Here is a 21,594-nt window from a genome sequence, read left to right as displayed (position 1 = left end):
CCGCGGAATGACAGCAGTTCCTGTTATGCTCCAGAACGATAAGCGGTTCCTTTTCTGTTCCGGAATGGTTAGCTGTACCATGTGTGCTTAGAAATGGAAAGCAGTTTTTCTTTTCTGCTCCGGAATAGTTAGTTCTCTGTTTCTAATCGGAAATCGTTAGCAGTAACTTTTCTGCTTTCTGCTCCGGAATAGTTAGCAGTACCTATTTCTGCTCCGGGATGGTCAGCAGTGCCTTTTATCCACAGTTATAGTTAGCAGTGCCGTTTCTGGTTTACAAGTTGCACCCTTCTTGTTATCATCGACATGTTAAAATTCGAAAAATCGTTACAGATGTCTTAAACCTTACCATGAAACCCCGTATTTCAGTCGCTTCCATGAAAAGAAGCAGCGCTGTATCAAGGAAGTCCTGGTAAGATACAAAACCTCTAGAATACCTAATCAAGTGATAGATATTATAAGCAGATGCTTCTGGAATATAGCTACATAAATAATGGAAAGGCTGCATTTGTAGGACTTTTATTTTTTTCTGTTTGAGGGTTATTACTTTCAACCTGGTATAACTGTGCATTTGAATAAATAAATGAATTAAAGTATATGGTAAGGCGGCTCGAGTCATTTATATTTTCTATGTAATTTAAGATGTTAAATTGCTTTTGAGGAGCTGTTTATTATAAGCTTTTCTGGCTACCCTTTAATTATTCTACTGGTCAACATAAAAAGGAGGGTGAGTACTAAAAAACAAGTTTAACCCTACCAAAATTGCCAATTCATTTTAAAAATTCTGTAATTTCACCATCACTTTATGTATTCTTCACTGTACTTTCATTGTAAACTTCATACAATTTTTTGTAATACACACAAAAAACTGTTTTTTTTTCTTCAAATGTTTGCGAACCGCCTCTGTGGTGTTGTCAATAACGTTTTCGCCTCGATTGCGTTGCAGTTCGATACCCTGCAGGGTCTTTCCAAAGAACTGAAAATTGATAGTTGCTTCTTCGCTAAGAACGTGGCATTTATAAGTAAGAGCATAGACAGGTCGGTTCAGAATCGGGAATAGTATCCATGTAGGACGGCTTGTCTTCCTGTTCTTTGGCCATGAGAACTAGCACGTTAAATATCCGGTTCAGTGTCCTTATATGCCAATCCAGCATCGTTATCACTATAATCAATGTTTGACTACATACAGCATTTGATTTGATGATGCATTTTTTTTTTATGAAATATAGGATTTTTTGTCTATCGCTGCCATCATGCCCAAAATGTTAGTGTTTATTTGCATTTTATTTATTTGATGAACAATTTCCCAGTATCTTGTTTTCTTAAATTGACCCATAACTAAATTAGAGAGTTATTGGGTGTTTTCTATGGATATATAAAAAGGCAAATATAAGTCAACAAATAATATAATTTTAGTTTTTTATGCGACGTTTTCTACAAAATTTATAAGAGGTACTGCACTCCTTATCCATTTTTTTTGGTGCTTTAAAACGATTATTTTCCAACGCTTTTATATTCTAGTATGTAAATAGTTGTATTATTTACAAAATAAATGGATGTTATCAAGTTTTTATCAAATGCTTAAATTTCTAAGTTTCCCCGACAAAACCACTGTGAAAGGAATCCTCTATTTCTTAATATTTCATGAGATGCTTGTCTCGGGTTCTCATCCACCTCCCGTTCATTTTCACTCTTCAGCTTTTGGTAAATAACAGGACGAGTGTGTGTGATCATAATTTTCAATCTATAAACGTTATAAAATGACTGTCGGATATTCAATCTTAGCAATTTACAATTACAAGATTTTTTTTTCAAAGAACGTGGTACCATTTGAAGAAAAAAGAGTAAATCCTATATTGAATATGTTGAAATCACTTCGTTTTTTTCAGTATTATGGGCATTATGGTAGTTCATTTTCTTGAGACATTAGCGTCTGATGTCAGACTTATAATGTAACAGGGGATTCATTGCTTTAGGTTTATATAGAATCATAACTGCAGATTGGCTATAATATTTGTAAATACAATAAATTGCTTCGCTGAGCGCAGCTGGATACGACCGCAGATGTCCAACCCTGAAAAGTTGGGCCAAAATGGACACAATATTCACGCTTGATACAGGTCTGAATTTGGATTGTAACTAAATTTTTGACACATAATAGGTTTCTGACACAGAATAACTGTAGTCAAAGAACTTCAAATTGGTTATATGATTTGAATTTATATTCAATTTATTGCTTTTGTGCACTATGTTGTTGCGAATTGACCCCCCCCCCCCCCCTCTGCCCCTACCAATTTTTTTTTATTTTACTCCGTTTTGCTTTTGTGCAATACACTATGCTGTTGAATATTAACCCCCCCAAAAAAATATTTGAAGAAATTTTCTTTTAATTTCTGAAATCTGAAATGAGAAAAATTGTCCCCCCCTCCAATTTTTTTCACCTCCCCCCTTTCCCTTATTCCCCAAAAAAATTCCTTCCCTCAAGATATGGTCAGTATCTCAATTCAAATTTCTAATGCAGTTTGCAACCAAAATTACCCATTTAAATACATCATAAAAGTTTTAAAATATAAAATGACATACATAGTCATGGCTAAATTTAATATTAATTAATAGTAACTGCTAAATATAAATCGACAACTAATCACCTCAAGACAATCATCATTTCTTAATACATAATTTACAAGCAGTGTAAGGGAGGTAATCAAACAGTGTTCTTTAATTTGAATAGGATTACCTCCTTTACACTGCTTTTCAATTGTCTCAATTGTCCTTTAACCAGAAAAACCCTTGTTTTTCCCCTTTTTTGCCCCTAATTACTAAATGGTTTGAGCCATAACCCCCCAAAGTCAATCCTAACCATCCCTTTGTTGTATGGAAGTTTCAGAGAGATTCATACACTTTAACACAAGTTTTTGTCTGGAAACTACAAAAATGCTTATTTGGGCCCCTTTTTTTGGCCCCTAATTCCTAAACAGTTGGGACCATAACCCCCAAAATCAATCCCAACCTTTCTTTAGTGGTTATAAACCTTTTGTCAAAATTTTATTGATTTCTATTTACTTATACTAAAGTTATTATCCGGAAACCATCTGTCTTCGGACGACGCTGACGACGACGACGCCGGACGACGACAACGTGATACCAATATACGACCAAAAAATTTTTAATTTTTGCGGTCGTATAAAAAGCGCTTCAGACGCACCACATTTATAAAGTGTTATTCAAGTTCAATTTCTAGTACTTACCGAATCGATATTGCTAGTGCACAAAGATTTTTCTCTGAAAAAATAACCTTTATAGATCTTTATACATTAACATGACACGTATATACTGAGGTTAAAAAAATTTCAGACACAAGTGCCTGTGCGCTAGTGGTGGAATTATAGTATGATATTGTCAGTGCTTCTGTGCTGACATAAGTTATAATATATCTTTCCTAAAATTAAGAGATCATAAAGAAAATAGCTAGTTCTTCGTGATCGGCGCGTTTTCGCTATCGTGATCCGTTTTTCTACAGATTTTTTTTTTTTTATATTTTCGTGATCCGTGATCATGGAAATTTATTTTCTGTGAAACGTGATTGTCAAAAAAATCAACTCGTGAATCGTGATGAGACCCCCCCTTCCATCAGGCCCCTCATACATAACAAAATCTTTGTATTAGTTTTTTACCGATATGTTTGTCAATGGAAGATCGGTTAACACCTCCGTATTAGTAGTATCTACCGCGTTATAAATCAAAATCAAATCAAATCAAAATCAAATATTTATTATTCCAATCATGGTCCCACAGGGGGCAATATATAATACGTGTCGTCTGATCTCAGCAGGAACCACGAATCATATAGTCTACGATATACTCCTCACGGAAGAGTATGTAGATCTACAGGATTATATGGGTTACGCTATCGTATCTTACCTTTCAATGTGTGGTAAGCGGAAAGTTTGTTTTATCTGAGAAGAATAGAAAACTCTGTTCTTAGCTACAAATCCATCTTAGACTTTACCGCCTTTTAAACTGTTAAACAATAATATTATTATGAGTACTTACCTCCCATATTTACAATGTTTACATCCGGCACATGTCAATAACTATGTACACAAGTTTTAGAATAACAGTTTTTTTGATGAAACTGAGTGTTTTCGTTTAAGTGATTTAATCATTTATACGTGGAATAGCCAATGTATTATTAAAGTACCAAGACCGTCACGGCGACAATTAACGTCAAATATTTCAAGAAATTTAGCCGGCCACGGACATATTGGTTTGTATGTACATAGTGAGTGTGACAGACAGATGGCATACACTGTGCCCGAAACTCACCAGCCATGTAAAGGAGATAGAAAAGAGCTTCCAAATGGTCTGAGGGAACTATCAACTTTATCTGAAGTTTTAGTCAGTAGGAATGTCAATGTATGTGAAGGTTCGTATGTTTACATGTCCGCCGGGTTCGTAGGTAACAGTGTATGTATATTAGTATCTGTTCGTTCCACTAACAGAAGTTCCACTCGATAGTTTGTTATAAACAATGCCATAATATCTGTTCACGTTGGAACAAATATTCTATAATCGTTTTTCCGTTTGAAAAACGCAAATAGATTAAATGCATATGACTCGACCTGAAAAGTGCATTTGACTTTTTTTGTGTACATTTCCAGGCATGCTTTGAATTCCGTGCCATTGAATTACCCCATACCGTACCAATTGTACTGTAGCAGATGCACAATTCGGCCATTAGTGTCTCTTCGGTGATACTTATATATTTATCTTACGGCCTTCACAAATGAGCAAAATACATACCGTCTAGTTAGCAATAAAAGACCCCGACATGACCAATCTGAAACAATGCAATCAGGAAAACCAAAGATTGACGATTTTTACGACAAAACAATAAATGAAATTGTGTTGCTTTTATCATATCACCAGATACGTATACATTATTCAACTGGTTACGTTTTAAACTGAATGACCGACCTATATTTGTTCTACTATGTGACACCTCTACAGAAAATTTTGAAATATAATCTTAATATATTTTTTTTTTGAGAGACCGTATGAAATACGCAATGGAAACATATGATCTATATAGAGGTCTTCAAATATTGGAAAGATAAATTGACCAGTGGAGCTAATTTTTTTTAAACATTTGGATTACTTAAGGGCATACGATACAGTTACAGGGGAAGTAATGACGTTGCCAACGTAAAATGTTATTTTTCGCGACGTCAACTGCGACATATCGGGAAAAGATGCATTTTTCGACTTATTTTTATCATTCAGACTGATATAACTTGAAAACGAGTTCATGGACCCCTCTTTCTTAAAATGAGATTAGGATTGATTACGTATGAAGATTATTTGTACCAATTTTTATGAAAAAGTCACCGATGAGATTTTTTAAAAATTTGATAAGTATACAGCAAAAAATTCCGTTTTATTTCCTAAAATCCTGAAACTTTGATAAAAATTAATTATTTCCAAAGAATTGTTATAAACATTTAGAGCATACTTATTTAAAAGAGATTTTCCAAATGTTTTTACAAAAATCCTATTGTGTTTATCTTTTGAAACAAAAAAGTTAGGTATGTCTATTCAAAGGATAGAAATGTTCCAAAAAAAACGAAATTTTGAGTAAATGTCTAAAATTTCGACCCCATTTATCTCTTAAAGTAGCACATGAAGGTATATTTTTTATTACATATTTGCATTGACTAGGTGAAAAATAGCTTGTATGCAAATTTTCGTAAAAAAATCACCTTGGGATCAAAACTGTTACATATGCCCTTAATCTTAGAATCATATAATCCGGGAAAACAACACCCTTTTATATTTATTCCAAAGCAATGGCTAGAGACACATACAGAATACCTATTAAGTACATTCTACATTACTTAAGCAACTCGTTCAAGATTTAATCAAAAACAAAAGTAGAAGCAAAATGCATATTACCCGGTATGTGGAGAGGATGACTAAGATCTGATACATTTTCTACTTAACTGTGCCTTATTAGAAACAGCAGCTGCACAACAGGTTACAACCCAAGATATAGAAAAGAGCTATAGAAAACCTGCAAATTGAAACTAGCATAGATGTCAGATGAAGAGAAAATACAAAATACATTTGACTGCTCATGAAATAGAAGTTCTTTCATAATATAAGTCTCACTGAAATGTTTTCCTCTGGAACAAATATTACAGCTTTTTCCTAATATATTTAATTAATATATATATGATGCTTAATGTCAATAAATCAGGGCACTGGCTACGGTTACATGGAAATGTAACAATAATATAAAAATTATTGTTACATTGGAGACTAATTGCCGGAATGCAGGGTTGGGTAAGGAACCGATTAATTACGAATGTAACAATAATATTTGGGTCTACGGTTACATTGCATTATTGTTACATTAAAGACTGCAATGTATGATAGATTTATTAAACTTAAACCTTCTATAGTTATGTTGCTTAATTCTTCGATATGTACTAGATAATATTAATAATAATAATATTATTCAGCGAATAAGTATTGATTGTTTTGGTGTTGTTAAAAATCATGACTACTACAGTTTAGTTCAATATCACTATTGATGAATACTTAATGAACTGTTCAATAGAGCATGTACTGTCACGACTGATAAGATCACAAAATATCTGGACTCTGAAAATGAAAACACTGTTTCCACCAATTTCAATCTGTCGGCAAATGTCAACATTAATTGCTTTCACAATTGACTTGTATTTAAACAACCTAACATGCTTCTAAAAAAAATATTGGACGAAAATGTAAACATCGCAAGAGTAACAAAATATTTTTCACCTGAAGCATGGCATTCAGACATTGAAAGTTTCTTAAACTTCATAAAGGGAAAATGCAGAATGGAATTGTACGGTATGCAATATAGAGCGTGCACATTGCCGTATCACTGCATTGTTTGTGATGGCTGCTTAGAGTGGTTTCACCGAAAATGCGTCGGACTAAAACATGCTCCAAAAACAACATACTGGATTTGTAGAAACTGTCATTGTAAATAAAAAATCAAAATATTGTATGCAATATTGTAAATATCAAATAAAAGTTTTCAAGTTTTATTTTAATACATATTTATTACTATTCTCATCGTACATTGCAGTGCGTTAATGTAACAATAACGCAATGTAACCGTAGTTTTGTCCGTATTCATCCCTGTCATGCCTGTAAACTGCACGAACTATCCGTAATCTATACTATTAAACGAGAAGACCTCATTTTGTGTGCCGCTTCTCTTCCTTCCCCAATAAATTAATCATCATGCCTCTGTGTCCTATAGGTACCATGCATAGTCGCATTTGTCATCCATTCTTATGATTATTCAGTTTGGGTTATTTTGGGAGAAAAACGAAGAAAAAGGCGTCCGGATATTGTTCCGTCATCAGACCGACTTTTAAGTCCTACCCAAAACTTCCGATTTTAAACTTTAAAAGAGAGGGTAAAGGGTTATTTTCGTGCTACGTGTTTTGCCACTTTTTATTTCACGTGCAGCCGCCAGCCGTCCAAAAGGTTCGTTGTTCACAGTTTTTCTTGAAATCGATAAAAAGATCAACGTGCAAGAATTTTTTAATTCGGTTCGCTCACCGTGAAATGGCAATTTTATTTCGCGTTCTTCCTTGCAGATACCCCCCCCCCCCCCCTTTACTCCCCTCTTTAAACATAATTTTCATAATTACTCGGGGACAGGACAATTATTTTCGCGTTATTCTGCATGTATACTATGATTATAATCCTATAATATATAGAGACTCTCTATATAATATAGCAGTGATCACCGCCGTGGAGAAGAAACTTAATTAGAATTGATAGTTAATAGCAAATACACTTTATTTATATTATATGTATGTTCTTAATATACAGAAACGCGAAAATCATGGAATTTAACAGAGAGCAAAAAAATAACGGGCTTTGGAAAAAAAAGGGAGAAGGCTTAAAATAATTGTCCTGTCTCCACTTGAAGTGCCTATGACTCAGTTTGATACCATTTCTGAAATTCTCCAGACATAAAATGATTAAATCTTTTACAAAAATTCATCCTACAACAGTTTACATACTTTCAACCAAGCTCTAAATACCCGCGATTTCGCGGGTGTTTTCTAGTATCTTTAAAAGTCGGACTACATGCTCAACAAAAATTCAACATAGTTATCCTTGTTAATTTGTTAATTTTTTCCAACGCTGATGATTCATTATCAAAAAGGATTGAATGGGAATGACACCAAATTTTAACAATGGAATCCAACAATATAAAAATATATATAGTCATGTGTGGATTGAGGATTGTGTGTGCTTATTCTAAGTTTTGGAGAATAGGAATCAGCATGATTGTTTCTAATCGTCTGTTCACGAATATTGTAAGCGCAACTCCTTATAAACCATTCACTAGATTTTAATTAACTTTACTCAAATGTAATACACAATATAGCAATATAGATATGTTCTGAAAATGCGAGATAATAGGACCAGGGCATTTATCTGTTACAATTTATCACGTAATTCGTTAGCTTAGCTTCTATACACATCAACGACATTTCAATCAAAAGAAGTACGACATGTGAAATTGAAGTAAATCAAAATGTGACTATGTTTCAAAATCTAAGTGAGGCATTTAAAAATTAATTGGTAAACCTAAAATTTCCAAGTCCGATCGCCGTTGTTCTCTAAAAGGGTGCATTTTGTACATCGAGTTAAATCGCGATCGGGGTCACAATATTTGTATTAAGTATATATCCAGATACATATGATACGGTTTGAAACGTTTTAAATTGACCGACCTTTAATACAAGTATTATAACAAATTATATCAGTCTTTTTCTGTTGAGTGCAATCCATTCCAGATATTATTTATGGTACCACATCTGAAGAGTTTTGTGGAAGAGATATATATTTTGATTTATCATTTGTTTTTAAAAGTTCTCCTGTTTTGGTCTTGGAATAAATGTAAGGTGTACATGTCTGTCTGGCACGGTTCATATGACCTTGACCTTGTTATCAATATCATTGTTCATTGGTCAATGTTAATTTTTTTTGGTTGGTTTGTTTTTCAGGTACTTTGAGCAATATGACCTATATATTTGGCGTATGAAATGATTGTAAGGTGTACATGTCAGTCTGGCATGTTACACCTGACCTTGACCTCATGTTCATGGACCATTGGTGATGTTAAGTTTATGTAAACCTTCATATTACAGACTTTCAACATAAATTCAGGCAGGCGAGACATTTCAGCGCATGCACTCCTGTTTTAAATTGGTTTTATCCGGAACTTTAATTTCTAGCCCGTATATTAAAGTTTGTATACTATATGTTTTAAATATATGTACACAAGTGATAGGGTCTTATCTGTTGGTGCCATGAAAAACGGCTGACATTAGGCTATAAGCTGTTCTTGCTTTTGTGATGTTATTATTTACTGTTTTTTATTCAATTGTTTCCTTATAAAAATAACGAGACGTGGTATGATTGTTAATGAGACAACTATCCACCAGAGTTCAAATGAAGTGGATGCAGTGAGTGGATGTAAGCAATAGTATAAGCAATTGTACGGCCTTCGGCAATAACTAAATCCCATACCGCATAGTCCTCTTCTGTTTTCGATCTTTGTGTGTCCAAATATACTGCTTTACTTATATTTGGTAGTATTGATTCATTGACACGTTATTATGTTATAAACCTGGGATAGATTTGGGAATCTGTGACGCTTAAACTATTGACTTCACACAACTATCACTCTTCTTTTGTTGTGTCAGTCTTTTTCTCTTGTGACATCAGAATGTTACGTGAACGTATGTGCTGTCCAGTAATGACGGACAAATGGCGATAAAAAGGTGTATATAATTGTCCTCTATTATAGGATTACATTTTTACGTAAAACGTTTTATGGTTAATTAATAATTCTGACATTACTTAAGTCTTTTGATCTACCATACCGATAAAACAGAAAGGAGAAAGTACGATGAGAGCTCCGCTGGCATAACGCTGTCTAATGGAAAGTATCAGTCAATCTTTTAAAAAAATATGTTCATTTGTCTTGCGACTAAGTACAGAAATTTCAATATATGTCTATATATTTTAATAGTCCGAGATTGCTCTGACGTCCAACGGCTGTTTTGCAAGACAAGTCCCACGGCCCCAGCTTGTCTGGCAAAACAGCCGTTGGACGTCAGAGCAATCTCGGACTAATATTTTACGAACTACTTTTGAAGTATATATACGTTTATAGGTAGTGCCTGTATCATACCGACCGTGCAAGGGCTGTATAGCCAGTCAAGGTCGTTAAAAACTTCCATTTGTTGCCTGTATCATTGAAGCGGCATAATGAATTTTCATTTCCGGTGAAAGTGAGGCGAAAGTTACCAATGGGACATTCAAACTCATAAGTCGAAAATAAACTGACAAAGCCATGGCTAAAAAGGAAAATCAAAGCACGAAAGCGCTGTAAAGGCAGTTAATTACAGGTTGTGTGTATTTTAAGTCCAGTTATATCATTATCTTGCATAGTACAGTGTACTAAGCAGAGGTGGCTTTCAGTATTTAAGATTTAGAGTTCTCTAATGATATTGAATAAGTTTTATGAATGTCATATTCTGAGCACTATATGAAGGCGATTGTTCTCACTTGTTTATGAACTAGTGCATTATGTCCAGTTTGTACCTTTTTTATCTATGTTTATAGTCAAATTAGTTATCAAAGGTACCAGGATTATAATTTAATACGCCAGACGTGTGTTTCGTCTACATAAGACTCATCAGTGACGTTCAGATCAAAATAGTAACAAAGCCAAACAAGTACAAAGTTGAAGAGCATTGAGGACCCAAAATTCCAAAAAGTTGTGCCAAATACGGCTAAGGTAATCTATTCCTTGGATAAGAAAATCCTTAGTTTTTTCATTGGCAATCATAACACATCTCCTTATTTATATAATGATCTATATTCAACGACCTCAGGTACAAAAAAAATGTATGTAACTAAACTATGATGGGAAACCTTTGACTTCTTTCTTTATATAAACTTTTGATTTGGTACCATAGAACTATGTAGAGTAAATGTACATTGCAACATGTCAACTCTTTCAACTCCAAGCAAAATTATATTTCCAAGCATAAAGTAATTTATGAATGAATGAAATAAAATGCTCCGCTGGGGCGCAGCTTGATACGACCGCAGAGGTCAAACCCTGAACAGTTGGGGCAAGTATGAACACAACATTCAAGCTTGATTCAGCACTGAATTTGGATTGTAATTAAATATTTGACACAGCATAGGTTTCTGACACAGAATGAAAGTGGTCTAAGATACTTAAAAAAATTTAATTTACCTATTCAAACCATATCATTATTATTTGCTTTTATATATAAATCAGAAATAACCAATTTAAAATGGAAAATTTTAAAGAAAAAAAGGAAAAAGAATCCCCCCCCCCAAATTTTTTGAACCCCCTTATGATTCATCACCCCAAAACTCAATCCCAGCCTTCCCTTTGTGGTATGGTACCTTGCAGTACAATTTCAGAGAGATCCATACACTTGAACACATGTTATTGTCTGGAAACTAGAAAAATGCTTGTTTTTTGCCCCTTTTTGGCCCCTAATTCCCAAAAATTTGGAGGCAATTACCCCCAAAATCAATCCCAGCATTCCCTTTGTGATATGGAACCATGTGATACAAGGTCAGAGAGATCCATAGACTTACACACAAGTTAGTGTCATGAAACTAGAAAAATGCTTGTTTTTTGCCCCTTTTTGGCCCCTAATTCCTAAAATTTGGAGGCAATTACCCCCAAATTATCAATCCCAGCATTCCCTTTGTGGTATGGTACCTTGCAGTACAATTTCAGAGAGATCCATACACTTGAACACAAGTTATTGTCTGGAAACTAGAAAAATGCTTATTTTTGGCCCCTTATTCCTAAACTTTTTGGGCAATTACCCCCAAACTCAATTCCAGCTTTCCCTTTGTGATATGGAACCTTGTAGTACAATTTCATAAAGATCCATACACTTACACACAAGTTATTGTCATGAAACTAGAAAAATGCTTGTTTTTTGCCCCTTTTTGGCCCCTAATTCCTAAAATTTGGAGGCAATTACCCCCAAATTCAATCCCAGCATTCCTTTTGTGATATGGAACCTTGTGATACAATGTCAGAGAGATCCATAGACTTGCACACAAGTTATTGTCATGAAACTAGAAAAATGCTTGTTTTTTGCCCCTTTTTGGCCCCTAATTCCTAAAATTTGGAGGCCATTACCCCCAAAAATCAATCCCAGCATTCCCTTTGTGATATGGAACCTTGTGGTACAATGTCAGAGAGATCCATACACTTACACACAAGTTATGTCTGGAAGTTACAAAAATGCTTATTTTTGGCCCCTTTTTGGCCCCTAATTCCTTAACTGTTGGTACCATAACCCCCAAAATCAATCCCCACTTTCCTTTTGTGGTATTGAACCTTATTTTAAAATTTCATTGAGATCCATTCACTTAAACTAAAGTTAGAGTGCGAAAACTAATGTGTCTTCGGACGACGCCAACGTCATACCAATATACGACCACAAAATTTTTTTGCAGTCGTATAAAAAGGAGTTCTTAATTAAGAAATAAACTGATTCGCTGCGCTCAGCTGGATACACCCGCAGAGGTACTACCCTGAACAGCTGGGGCAAAAATGGACACAATATTCAAGCTTGATACAGGTCTGAATTTGGATTGTAATTAAATATTTGACATATTATAGTTTCTGAATAAATGTAGTCAATGAACTTGAAATCGGTTATATGAATTGAATTTATATTCAATTAAAGATTTCTTGCTGTTGTGCAATACACTGTGCTGTTGTGCAATACTTAATAAATCTGTTGCCAGACTATAAACAAATAAAGTTCAATTTCTTCTCAATGTCATATTTGAAATTTATGAAAATCAATAGGGAGATTACATCAATAGCTATAAATAATTCACCAAAGTTTCATGTGAACTGCTTAAAGCATTTTTGAGTTGTTGTCCAAAAACTGGAAAATCCCCCCTTTTTTAATGAATAAAACCCCATAACTCAGAAATGTAAAATCTAAAATTTATAAAATTCTAAAGGGAGCTTCTGGATTGATAATTTAGTCTTAGATGCAAGATTTTTTTATCAGTTGTTAGTGGCTTTGAACTAGCTGTCAGTAACTGCGAGTACTCTCAGATTTGTACTTAGTGTCTTTTTGTTGTTTGGATGTACAACTACCCGACCACGTCCACTTGTATTTGTATTTATCCATTTGATGAGTTTAGCCTCTTTCAACTGATTTTTATAGTTCTTTCTTATATTGTACTGTTACACCACTGTCCCAGGTTAGGGGGAGGGTTGGGATCCCGCTAACATGTTTAAGCCCGTCACATTCTGTATGTACATGTATGTGCATGTCCCAAGTCAGAAGCCTATAAAAGTGTAATTCAGTGGTTGTCGTTTGTTTATGTGTTGCATATTTGTTATATTTGTTCATTTTTTTACATAAAATAGGCCGTTAGTTTTCTTGTTTGAATTGTTTTACATTGTCATTTCTGGGCCTTTTATAGCTGACTGTGCGGTATGGGCTTTGCTCATTGTTGAAGGCCGTACTGTGACCTATAGCTGTTAATTTCTGTGTCATTTGGTCTCTTGTGCATGTGTGGAGAGTTGTCTCATTGGCAATCATACCACATCTTCTTTTTTATATTTACATCAACAGATATAAAAAATTCACCAAAGTCAAGGTGAGACAACAAAACTTAGTTGTAAGATCTCTGAAATTTTTTACAGGGTACGAGTTTTTCTCATTGTTGGAGATTGTACGGTGACAGTAACACCTGTAACTGCTTAAACCCATTTCTTATGCACTTTAGTTTGATAAACTCACTGAATATCATACCACATCTCCTTATTTTTATATGCATTACAATTTACATGTGCATGTAATTGTAAATATATATATATATCAGAACAAAATTCATTGCGTCACTTTTATTTATGCATCCTTTGGCACAATACAAGTTCTAAAATTACACAACATAAAACAACTAAATGTTATTTCAGATGAAAGTTTTGTTTCAGTTCCATTCATAGGATTTATTAGAATTTTGTATGTTTTGCCAAGTCCAAATTACACAACATAAAACAACTAAATGTTATTTCAGATGAAAGTTTTGTTTCAGTTCCATTCATAGGATTTATTAGAATTTTGTATGTTTTGCCAAGTCCAATAATTCGCTCTATGTGACATAGAGACATAGTTGACTAAACCACCAGGTGTCGAACATTCAAGAATTTTCAGTGTTTCTGTTTTTATTTGATGAAAAGGTTGCCTGAGCTCTAGGAGCTTTAGGTTTTATCACGGGATATTCTGTGCTGTCAATAATAATCCAAGTCGTAGGAAACTTTAATTTGAAGTTGGATGGTGAAAAATACCTGACTAAACCACTACTAAATTTCATCAAAGTCATAAAAAAACTGATTTTCAACTGACACCCTATCAATTTGAAAATGTATGTATCTCAAACAATGTGCTGCTGGACCAAGTGTGGTCAAAACAAATAAAAATTTAGTATACAACTCTAAACCGGTATAAAAATGCATGGCTGTGTCACGTGTCTTCATTTCAAAATTCTCTGTTAAAAACATAGGCATTGATGGTGTTTGCGTAATTCCATCTGTGAAGCTCAACATTAGCTCGGCAGTTGGTGGTGGACAGTCATAAATCCTTTCTGCAGTATGAATGACTTCTTCAGGAAAACCAACTTTACAATCAAAACTTTCCTCTAGATTTCTACTACAATATTCATCAAGTTTAGTTCTTTTGTTTTCACAGGAAACTGCCATTTTTCTTTTTGCGGACGATTCAGTTTCTTGCTTGGTCCAGGAAAATAGGCTGGGAATTGCAGTAGACTTAAGTCTCTGTATGGTGGGTTTGCGCCCTGAAAAAGGTTATAAAACATTAGTTTTTTTATAATTAAATGAACTTCCATTAGCAATGTATACTTTGTACTACCTGGCGAAATATTAACTAGATTTATTCATTACAATCTGGATAAAACTATGTTTGCCTGATTCAATGTATGTTATGTAAATCCAAAGGACAAACAATGAGAGACTTATGCAACAAACGTACATTGTTTGTACCTAAATAACTATAATATAGATGAGAGCATGTCATTGTTTTGTTCCTGTTAACATTGTCATTGATATTTTTCAAGAAAGTCTATGAGGCATAGCTTATGCATTCCTGTCATTACTACATTAGCATAATTACTGCTAAAATAATTCTCAGTATGATATACCTCTTGTAAGAAATCATTATAATTGTAGCAATCACCAAAAAATCTCAAACAGATCACATTGAATCGTAATCCAAAAAATTATGACGTCTTGAATTACCCACCCCCTTTTATTCTAAAACGATAATTGCGGTTGTAAACAGACTTTGGTTTATTCGCATGGCGATTACATATATAACTATATATTTCACAAAGAAAATAGAGTTTTACCATGAATAGTTTCCTGCACGTAGTCTTTTTCAGTAAAACGTGCCTTGCAAACAACAGCTGATTGAGATGGACTCCACGATATCATCGTGTTCTCGTCCAATCTGCGTATGGGCCATGGCGTTGATCCAACTTTTCCTTCTTTTTAAGTCATTTGGAAATGCATGTCCTCCTCTTAAATGACATCCAGGTACACAACAACAAGTACTTGGCATCGTTAATTAAAAATATAACTGAAATAGTTGCACAGTGCAGAAACCGGAAGAAGAGGAACAGGATCCGCTACCACGGCGCCACCTATTCAGGAACGATAATTTGATACTTTATATAACTGCGAAAATAACGTTAGACGGGTTCACGTGCATAAACAGAAATGCGCTTTAAATTGTATAATATAATTCATGTTCAGTCGACCTTTAATTATTATATCAACGACTGAAATGATTTATAAACATCTAGATTGCAGATAACACTCGAAATTAACCCGAGCTCTTTCCACACGGAATTCAAATAATTCTAGTTTGTCAATCGGTTGACTGCTTATAATGCAAAATACTAATATATCAAAAGTTTTTAAAACTAACAAAACACAATGATCGTTTCTCTATTTCCCAATGTAAATGAAATGTAACAAAAAACATTTTATATCGCAATAAGAAGAGGAGAGAATTCAACATTTCCGGATCTACTTAGAGTTTAATGACCCCCCACGTAGATAAGTTGGATATCGCGGAAGGAAGGATTAACCCGGCAACTAGAAAGGCATTAAAGCACTGCCTTTAAAAAGACCAACAGACAAACAACAGTATACAAAACACAACATAGAAAAACTAAAGACTGAGTAACACGGTAACTTAAGAATAATATTCCGTCTTGTTTTGCAGTGTTTTTGTGTTGTACACCTCGACAAGCTTCATTTAGTATATACACAACTGATACTGACTCTCAGGATGAAATACTTAGCATTAAGGAATGTAAGTACCGGTACATAGTTTTTCATGATTTACTTAAAATTACTATTGCCTTCAACAGACATAATCGATCATGCTGAGCCTTTTAACGTTAGACAAACCTGAGACTACTATAACATGTGTTAGTTATAGTAGTCTCAGGACAAACAATGCTGTAAAACAATATTTTTATCAAATTTTATTTATTTTCACTGCTAATTTTTTTTTTCTAAAATCAAAATAGGCTTAATTAACCCAATCAAATTTTTTTTTAGTGATAATGTTTAAAATTTAACTTGTTGCTTAGTGACACCTCTTTGCCTTTCTAAAATTCAATGTGTGTTTTAATTTCAAGATGTTTTTCCCTTTTTTATTAACAGCTGGCATGTGTTTGTTCAGAGAATGTATTGGTGCTGCTAGGAACTTGAATCTACGTATGAATAACTGTGATGATGAAAACGTGGCTACATTTTACCGTACAATGACATGTTCACGTGGATGCTGTTTCTCCCCAGGTCCCCCTTCAATGGCAGTTAACTCACCACCTCACATCAGACTGGGTACCATAGAAGAAAGGTTAAAACTTTTTTTCATAGTTGTTGAATTGTTGTTTCATTTGGGTTTAACACAATCCATGACAGTAGTGTAAATAGGGATTTATATGATCCAGCAGGCAAGTTATCCTCCATTTACAATACTACTTCAGTCAAGTTGATTGGTTAATTACAGTGGAAAATATTACAAGCATGTCCAGGACAATAAGTCAATAAAAAGTCTTTAATTGATTCTGATTCACTTTGTTTTTATAGACCATTGATAACTCCAATACTAGTATCGCAATCTACTCGAATTTCAATCTTTAAAAAAAAACTTTGAATGACACTGGACGTTTTAGAGCTTGACACTTGTCTATAGATGAAGACCATAGGTAGACATACCAATGTAGTTTGGTTATTTGTGTCCTAGGATTGCTGTCTCATTGACATATACCATCATCTCCTTGTACTCATGTGTGTATTAACCATTATTTTTTTACAGAGTAACCTGTTGTAATCCCATTTTTGATGTATTACCTCATAAAGAAAATGAACCTACACTGACATATACCACAAACTGTTGTTATATGAAGACATGTAACTGGTGTACTGATATAGAAATTCAGGTAACATTATTGAGTTTTTGGTATTATGGTTAAATTATTTGGGGACTGTTAACACTTTAAAATATTGTGTTAATGACATTAACAACTAATGTTATTACTGTGACTTGACTGTAAGTGTTGCTCTCCACCTATTGCAGTTTATTTAAAATTCTGACCAAATTGCAATTTATTTTATCAAACCAAATTTTATCACCTTGCACTTTCACCACTTGGCTGTGTTTTTCTACAGCAGTTTGTTAAAATTTCTGACCAGTTGAACAGTTTGGTTTGATACTACAAACTGCAATTTGGTCAGAATTTTGAATAAACTGCAATAGGTGGAGAGCAACTCTTACAGTCAAGTCGCAGTAATACTGTAAATTACCCTAAACATTGCACTTATAATAAAATTTACTGAATATTTTGTAATAAAAAAAAATGAAAAATTCTGAATCAATTCTTATTTAATATTAGGCATTTTTTTATCATAAGCTTTTCTTATAAATTCAGAAAATTCAACATGGGTTACATTCATCATCATCAATGTATACATTTGAAATAAATATATTATAATTATCATCAATGTATTACAATTATCATCAATGTATACATTTATAATAAATGTATTACAATTATCATCAATGGATACATTTGTAATTGATGTATTATAATCATCATCAATGTACACAATTGTAATTTTTCAGGTTTATGACCCAGCTACAGACAATTGTGTTGCTAAAATTATAAAGAATTCTAAATCTGATAGTGCAGAATTATTTAACCTGAAAAATGACTTCCTTGTTGAGTGTAAGTGCCATATGTAATGATAAGGTTTAGCTGTACAGTGTAATAAATGTTCAGATCTACCATAGCCTATGTGTGTTGACAAGGTATTAAATAGGCATCAATCAATCAGATTTACAATAGCCCATGTGAAGTGATGCTGTGTTAAACTGCCATCAATCGAAGTTCAATTCAAAAGCTTTATTTATAGACGAATATTTGAATACAGAAAAACATCAGCTCTATTGAGCTTTTATATCGTCGTATTACAAATAAAACATTTAAAATAAGCATGTTTAAAACAAAGCAAGAATACAAAACACACAAGAGCTACATAATCAAAGCAAATCATTACATGAAGCATACATATACGATATAAATGACATGAAGTAGTTAATTATGTAATCAATCAGATCTATCTAGCAATCCCTTCCTGATTGGTTGGGGTTAAAAAAAAGACATTTTTCTTTGCTTGTATGAAGGTAATTGATAAAACATTTAGTAAGGAGCATGAAAATGTTAAGTTGTTCTGTATGTTAGCTACTTTCAGATTTGCAGTACAGGAAATTGTGTTTGTTGATACATTGTATTTTGAACAATTAGGATGCTATATTTTACTGAAATAAAACACATAAGCACATGCAACCTTTTGTTTAGTAGAGAGCTCAAATGTTTCATTGGAGCTAGTTGAACTTGTTATCAACTTTTGTTAGTCTATTGTCCGATCTGATTAAAAATTCAGATCCTGTGTCCACGCTTTGCATACAAGGATCTGACGAAACTCCATGCTACTTCCTGTTCTGGTAATTATTAAATCAGCCAATGAAATTTCAGCCTTCAAATTTTTGAAGGTGTGTTTCATTACAACAAAATCAGAGGATCTCTAAACGTTTTCAAAACAGAGACTTAGAATTGAGCATTGTCAGATCCTTGTAAGAGAAGCGTGAACACAGGATCTGTATTTCAATCAGATTGCCTAATGGCCAGAGTTATCTTTCCTAATTGTTGAACATATTATAAGTAAAACTATTCTCTGATACAATCAGTAATTTAAACTTCTCAGACCTTAATCAGACCTTAATTTATTGTAAGCTGAGTGGAAAATCATCACCCCACATATATGCATAAGTAATGAAAAATCATCACACCACATACATGCTTAAGTAATGGAAAATCATCACACCACATACATGCTTAAGTAATGGAAAATCATCACACCACATACATACATAAGTAGAGAAAAATGATCACACCATAAAGATGCTTAAGTAATGGAAAATCATCATACCATACACATACATAAGTAGCGGCAAATCATCACACCACATACATACATAAGTAGCGGGAAATCATCACACCACATACATGCCTAAGTAATGGAAAACCATCACAACACATACATTACATGCATAAGTAATGGAAAATCATCACACCACATACATGCATAAGTAATGGAAAATCATCACACTACATACACACATAAAAAGCATAAAATCATCACACTTCATATATGCATAAGTAGTGAAAAAATCATCACACCACATACATGCATCAGTAGAGGAAAATCTTCACACCACATACATACACAAGTAGTGGAAAATCACCATACCACATACATGCATAAGTAGGGGGAAATCATCACACCATATACATACATAGGTAGTGAAAAATCACCACACCACATACATGCATCAGTAGAGGGAAATCACCACCACATACATGCATAAGTAGTGGAAAATCACCACACCACATACATACATAAGTAGAGAGAAATCACCACGCCACATACATGCATAAGAAACGAAAAATCACCACACCATATACATACATAGGTAGTGGAAAATACCCACAACACATACATATATATGTAGTGGAAAATCACCACACTACATACATGCATAAGTAATGAAAATCATCACACCACATACATACATAAGTAATGAAAATCATCACATCACACCACATACATGCATAAGTAGCGGGAAATCATCTTACCATATACATACACAGGTAGGGGAAAATCACCACACCACATAGATACATAAGTAGTGGAAAATCATCACACCACATACATGCATAAGTAGTGGTCAATTTTCACACCACATACATACATAAGTAGTGGACAATTTTCACACCACATAAGTAAAGTTTACTTTTAAAATTGATTTTCAAGTGGTAGCATAATATACTATAAGTGAGAAGTTTAATTTAGAGTGTGCTTTTGATATTTGTACTTTTATTGCAGTTTTAACAGACTTGGATATTATAAAGAAACTAATGGTTTTAGGAGCCTGTTTACTAGTAGATTTTAACAACTTTGAACATGACAGGAGATTTTGCTGTTGATGAATTATTGTATATTAGTTGTCATAATGATAACAAAACTGTATCAGATCTGTTTAAAGCAAAATGAGAAAGCACTAAACATTGTTAGTATGAGAGCAGTAAGTTTTAGATTTCAAGAGTATTACAGGCATATCCCTATAACTTCACTGTTTTTAAAATGTAAAAAGTAATTATGTCTGTGTTTCCTGCTGCTGCTACTAATTTTAATACATTAGTCACTACAAAGAATTGATGAACTGTTATAAAATAATGATGAACGAGCATCATCCAAACTTATGACGGAGGTATTTCTGTATGTTACATTTTATTGCCATCTGTTCAAGAAAAACTTCAAAAACATTTGTTTTAGAGGTTTTTATTAAGTACCAAAATTTATTAATTTAAGTCTCTTTTCATTGATACTTCACTACAAGCTTCAACGTTTTACAAAACTTTGTATTGATAGGGTGGTAATATTAGTAGCACAACAGTTGTCATCAATGTCATTAGAGGTATAAGGGACAAATATGCATGTCAATGCTTTGTTTTAATCTATTGTGCATACATAGAATGTAAATTCTTAATGATTCTGGGAGCGTCTTCATTCTGTAGTAATTCTTCTCTAGAACAATACATTCTTTTGCATAATAAATTATACTATATTGTAACTAAACCTTTGATATCTCACAATTGTTTTATAATTTATACAAGTGGAAAATGAAAAAGTCTGATTTGAGAAACATTTGTACTTAAGTTATGTGATTTGTAATTAAACTGCTGTATGACAATTTATTGTATTCCTGTTTTTATATCAATAATTCTTTTGTACCTGTAATTACATATGGTGAACCATTACCTAAGTGA

The 21,594-nt window shown here is 33.5% G+C and overlaps 2 protein-coding genes across 2 annotated transcripts; one reads left to right on the top strand and one right to left on the bottom strand.

The window, feature by feature from the left end:
- Positions 1-4,080: 4,080 nt before the first annotated feature.
- Positions 4,081-21,520, top strand: LOC127700643 (phospholipid scramblase 3-like). The gene is made up of 6 exons (XM_052204197.1): positions 4,081-4,423; positions 16,416-16,505; positions 16,862-17,057; positions 17,520-17,643; positions 18,327-18,429; positions 20,651-21,520. The coding sequence occupies exons 1-6, from the start codon at positions 4,297-4,299 to the stop codon at positions 20,749-20,751; spliced, it is 741 nt and encodes a 246-aa protein (XP_052060157.1). The 5' UTR covers positions 4,081-4,296; the 3' UTR covers positions 20,752-21,520.
- Positions 14,000-16,401, bottom strand: LOC127700645 (uncharacterized). Its single transcript, XM_052204199.1, has 2 exons — positions 15,535-16,401; positions 14,000-14,964 (listed from the first exon to the last, which is right to left on the bottom strand). Exons 1-2 carry the CDS (start codon positions 15,617-15,619, stop codon positions 14,474-14,476), a joined length of 576 nt encoding a protein of 191 aa, XP_052060159.1. The 5' UTR covers positions 15,620-16,401; the 3' UTR covers positions 14,000-14,473.
- Positions 21,521-21,594: the final 74 nt, after the last annotated feature.

This window comes from Mytilus californianus, unplaced genomic scaffold, assembly GCF_021869535.1.
Source record: "Mytilus californianus isolate M0D057914Y unplaced genomic scaffold, xbMytCali1.0.p SCAF_5, whole genome shotgun sequence".
Classification (NCBI taxonomy): Eukaryota; Metazoa; Mollusca; class Bivalvia; order Mytilida; family Mytilidae; genus Mytilus; species Mytilus californianus.
The sequence above is the reverse complement of the archived record's forward strand: the minus strand, read 5'-3'. Positions and strand labels throughout refer to the sequence as shown.

Bases quoted from the DNA above. Each gene is read 5' to 3' on its own strand.
- LOC127700645 (XM_052204199.1), bottom strand. From the start codon at position 15,619: ATGATATCGTGGAGTCCATCTCAATCAGCTGTTGTTTGCAAGGCACGT. The intron at 14,965-15,534 runs GTAAAACTCTAT...AACCTTTTTCAG, and splicing joins CGTGCAGGAAACTATTCATG to GGCGCAAACCCACCATACAG.
- LOC127700643 (XM_052204197.1), top strand. From the start codon at position 4,297: ATGGCATACACTGTGCCCGAAACTCACCAGCCATGTAAAGGAGATAGA. The intron at 17,644-18,326 runs GTAACATTATTG...GTAATTTTTCAG, and splicing joins GTACTGATATAGAAATTCAG to GTTTATGACCCAGCTACAGA. The intron at 18,430-20,650 runs GTAAGTGCCATA...CTTTTATTGCAG, and splicing joins AAATGACTTCCTTGTTGAGT to TTTTAACAGACTTGGATATT.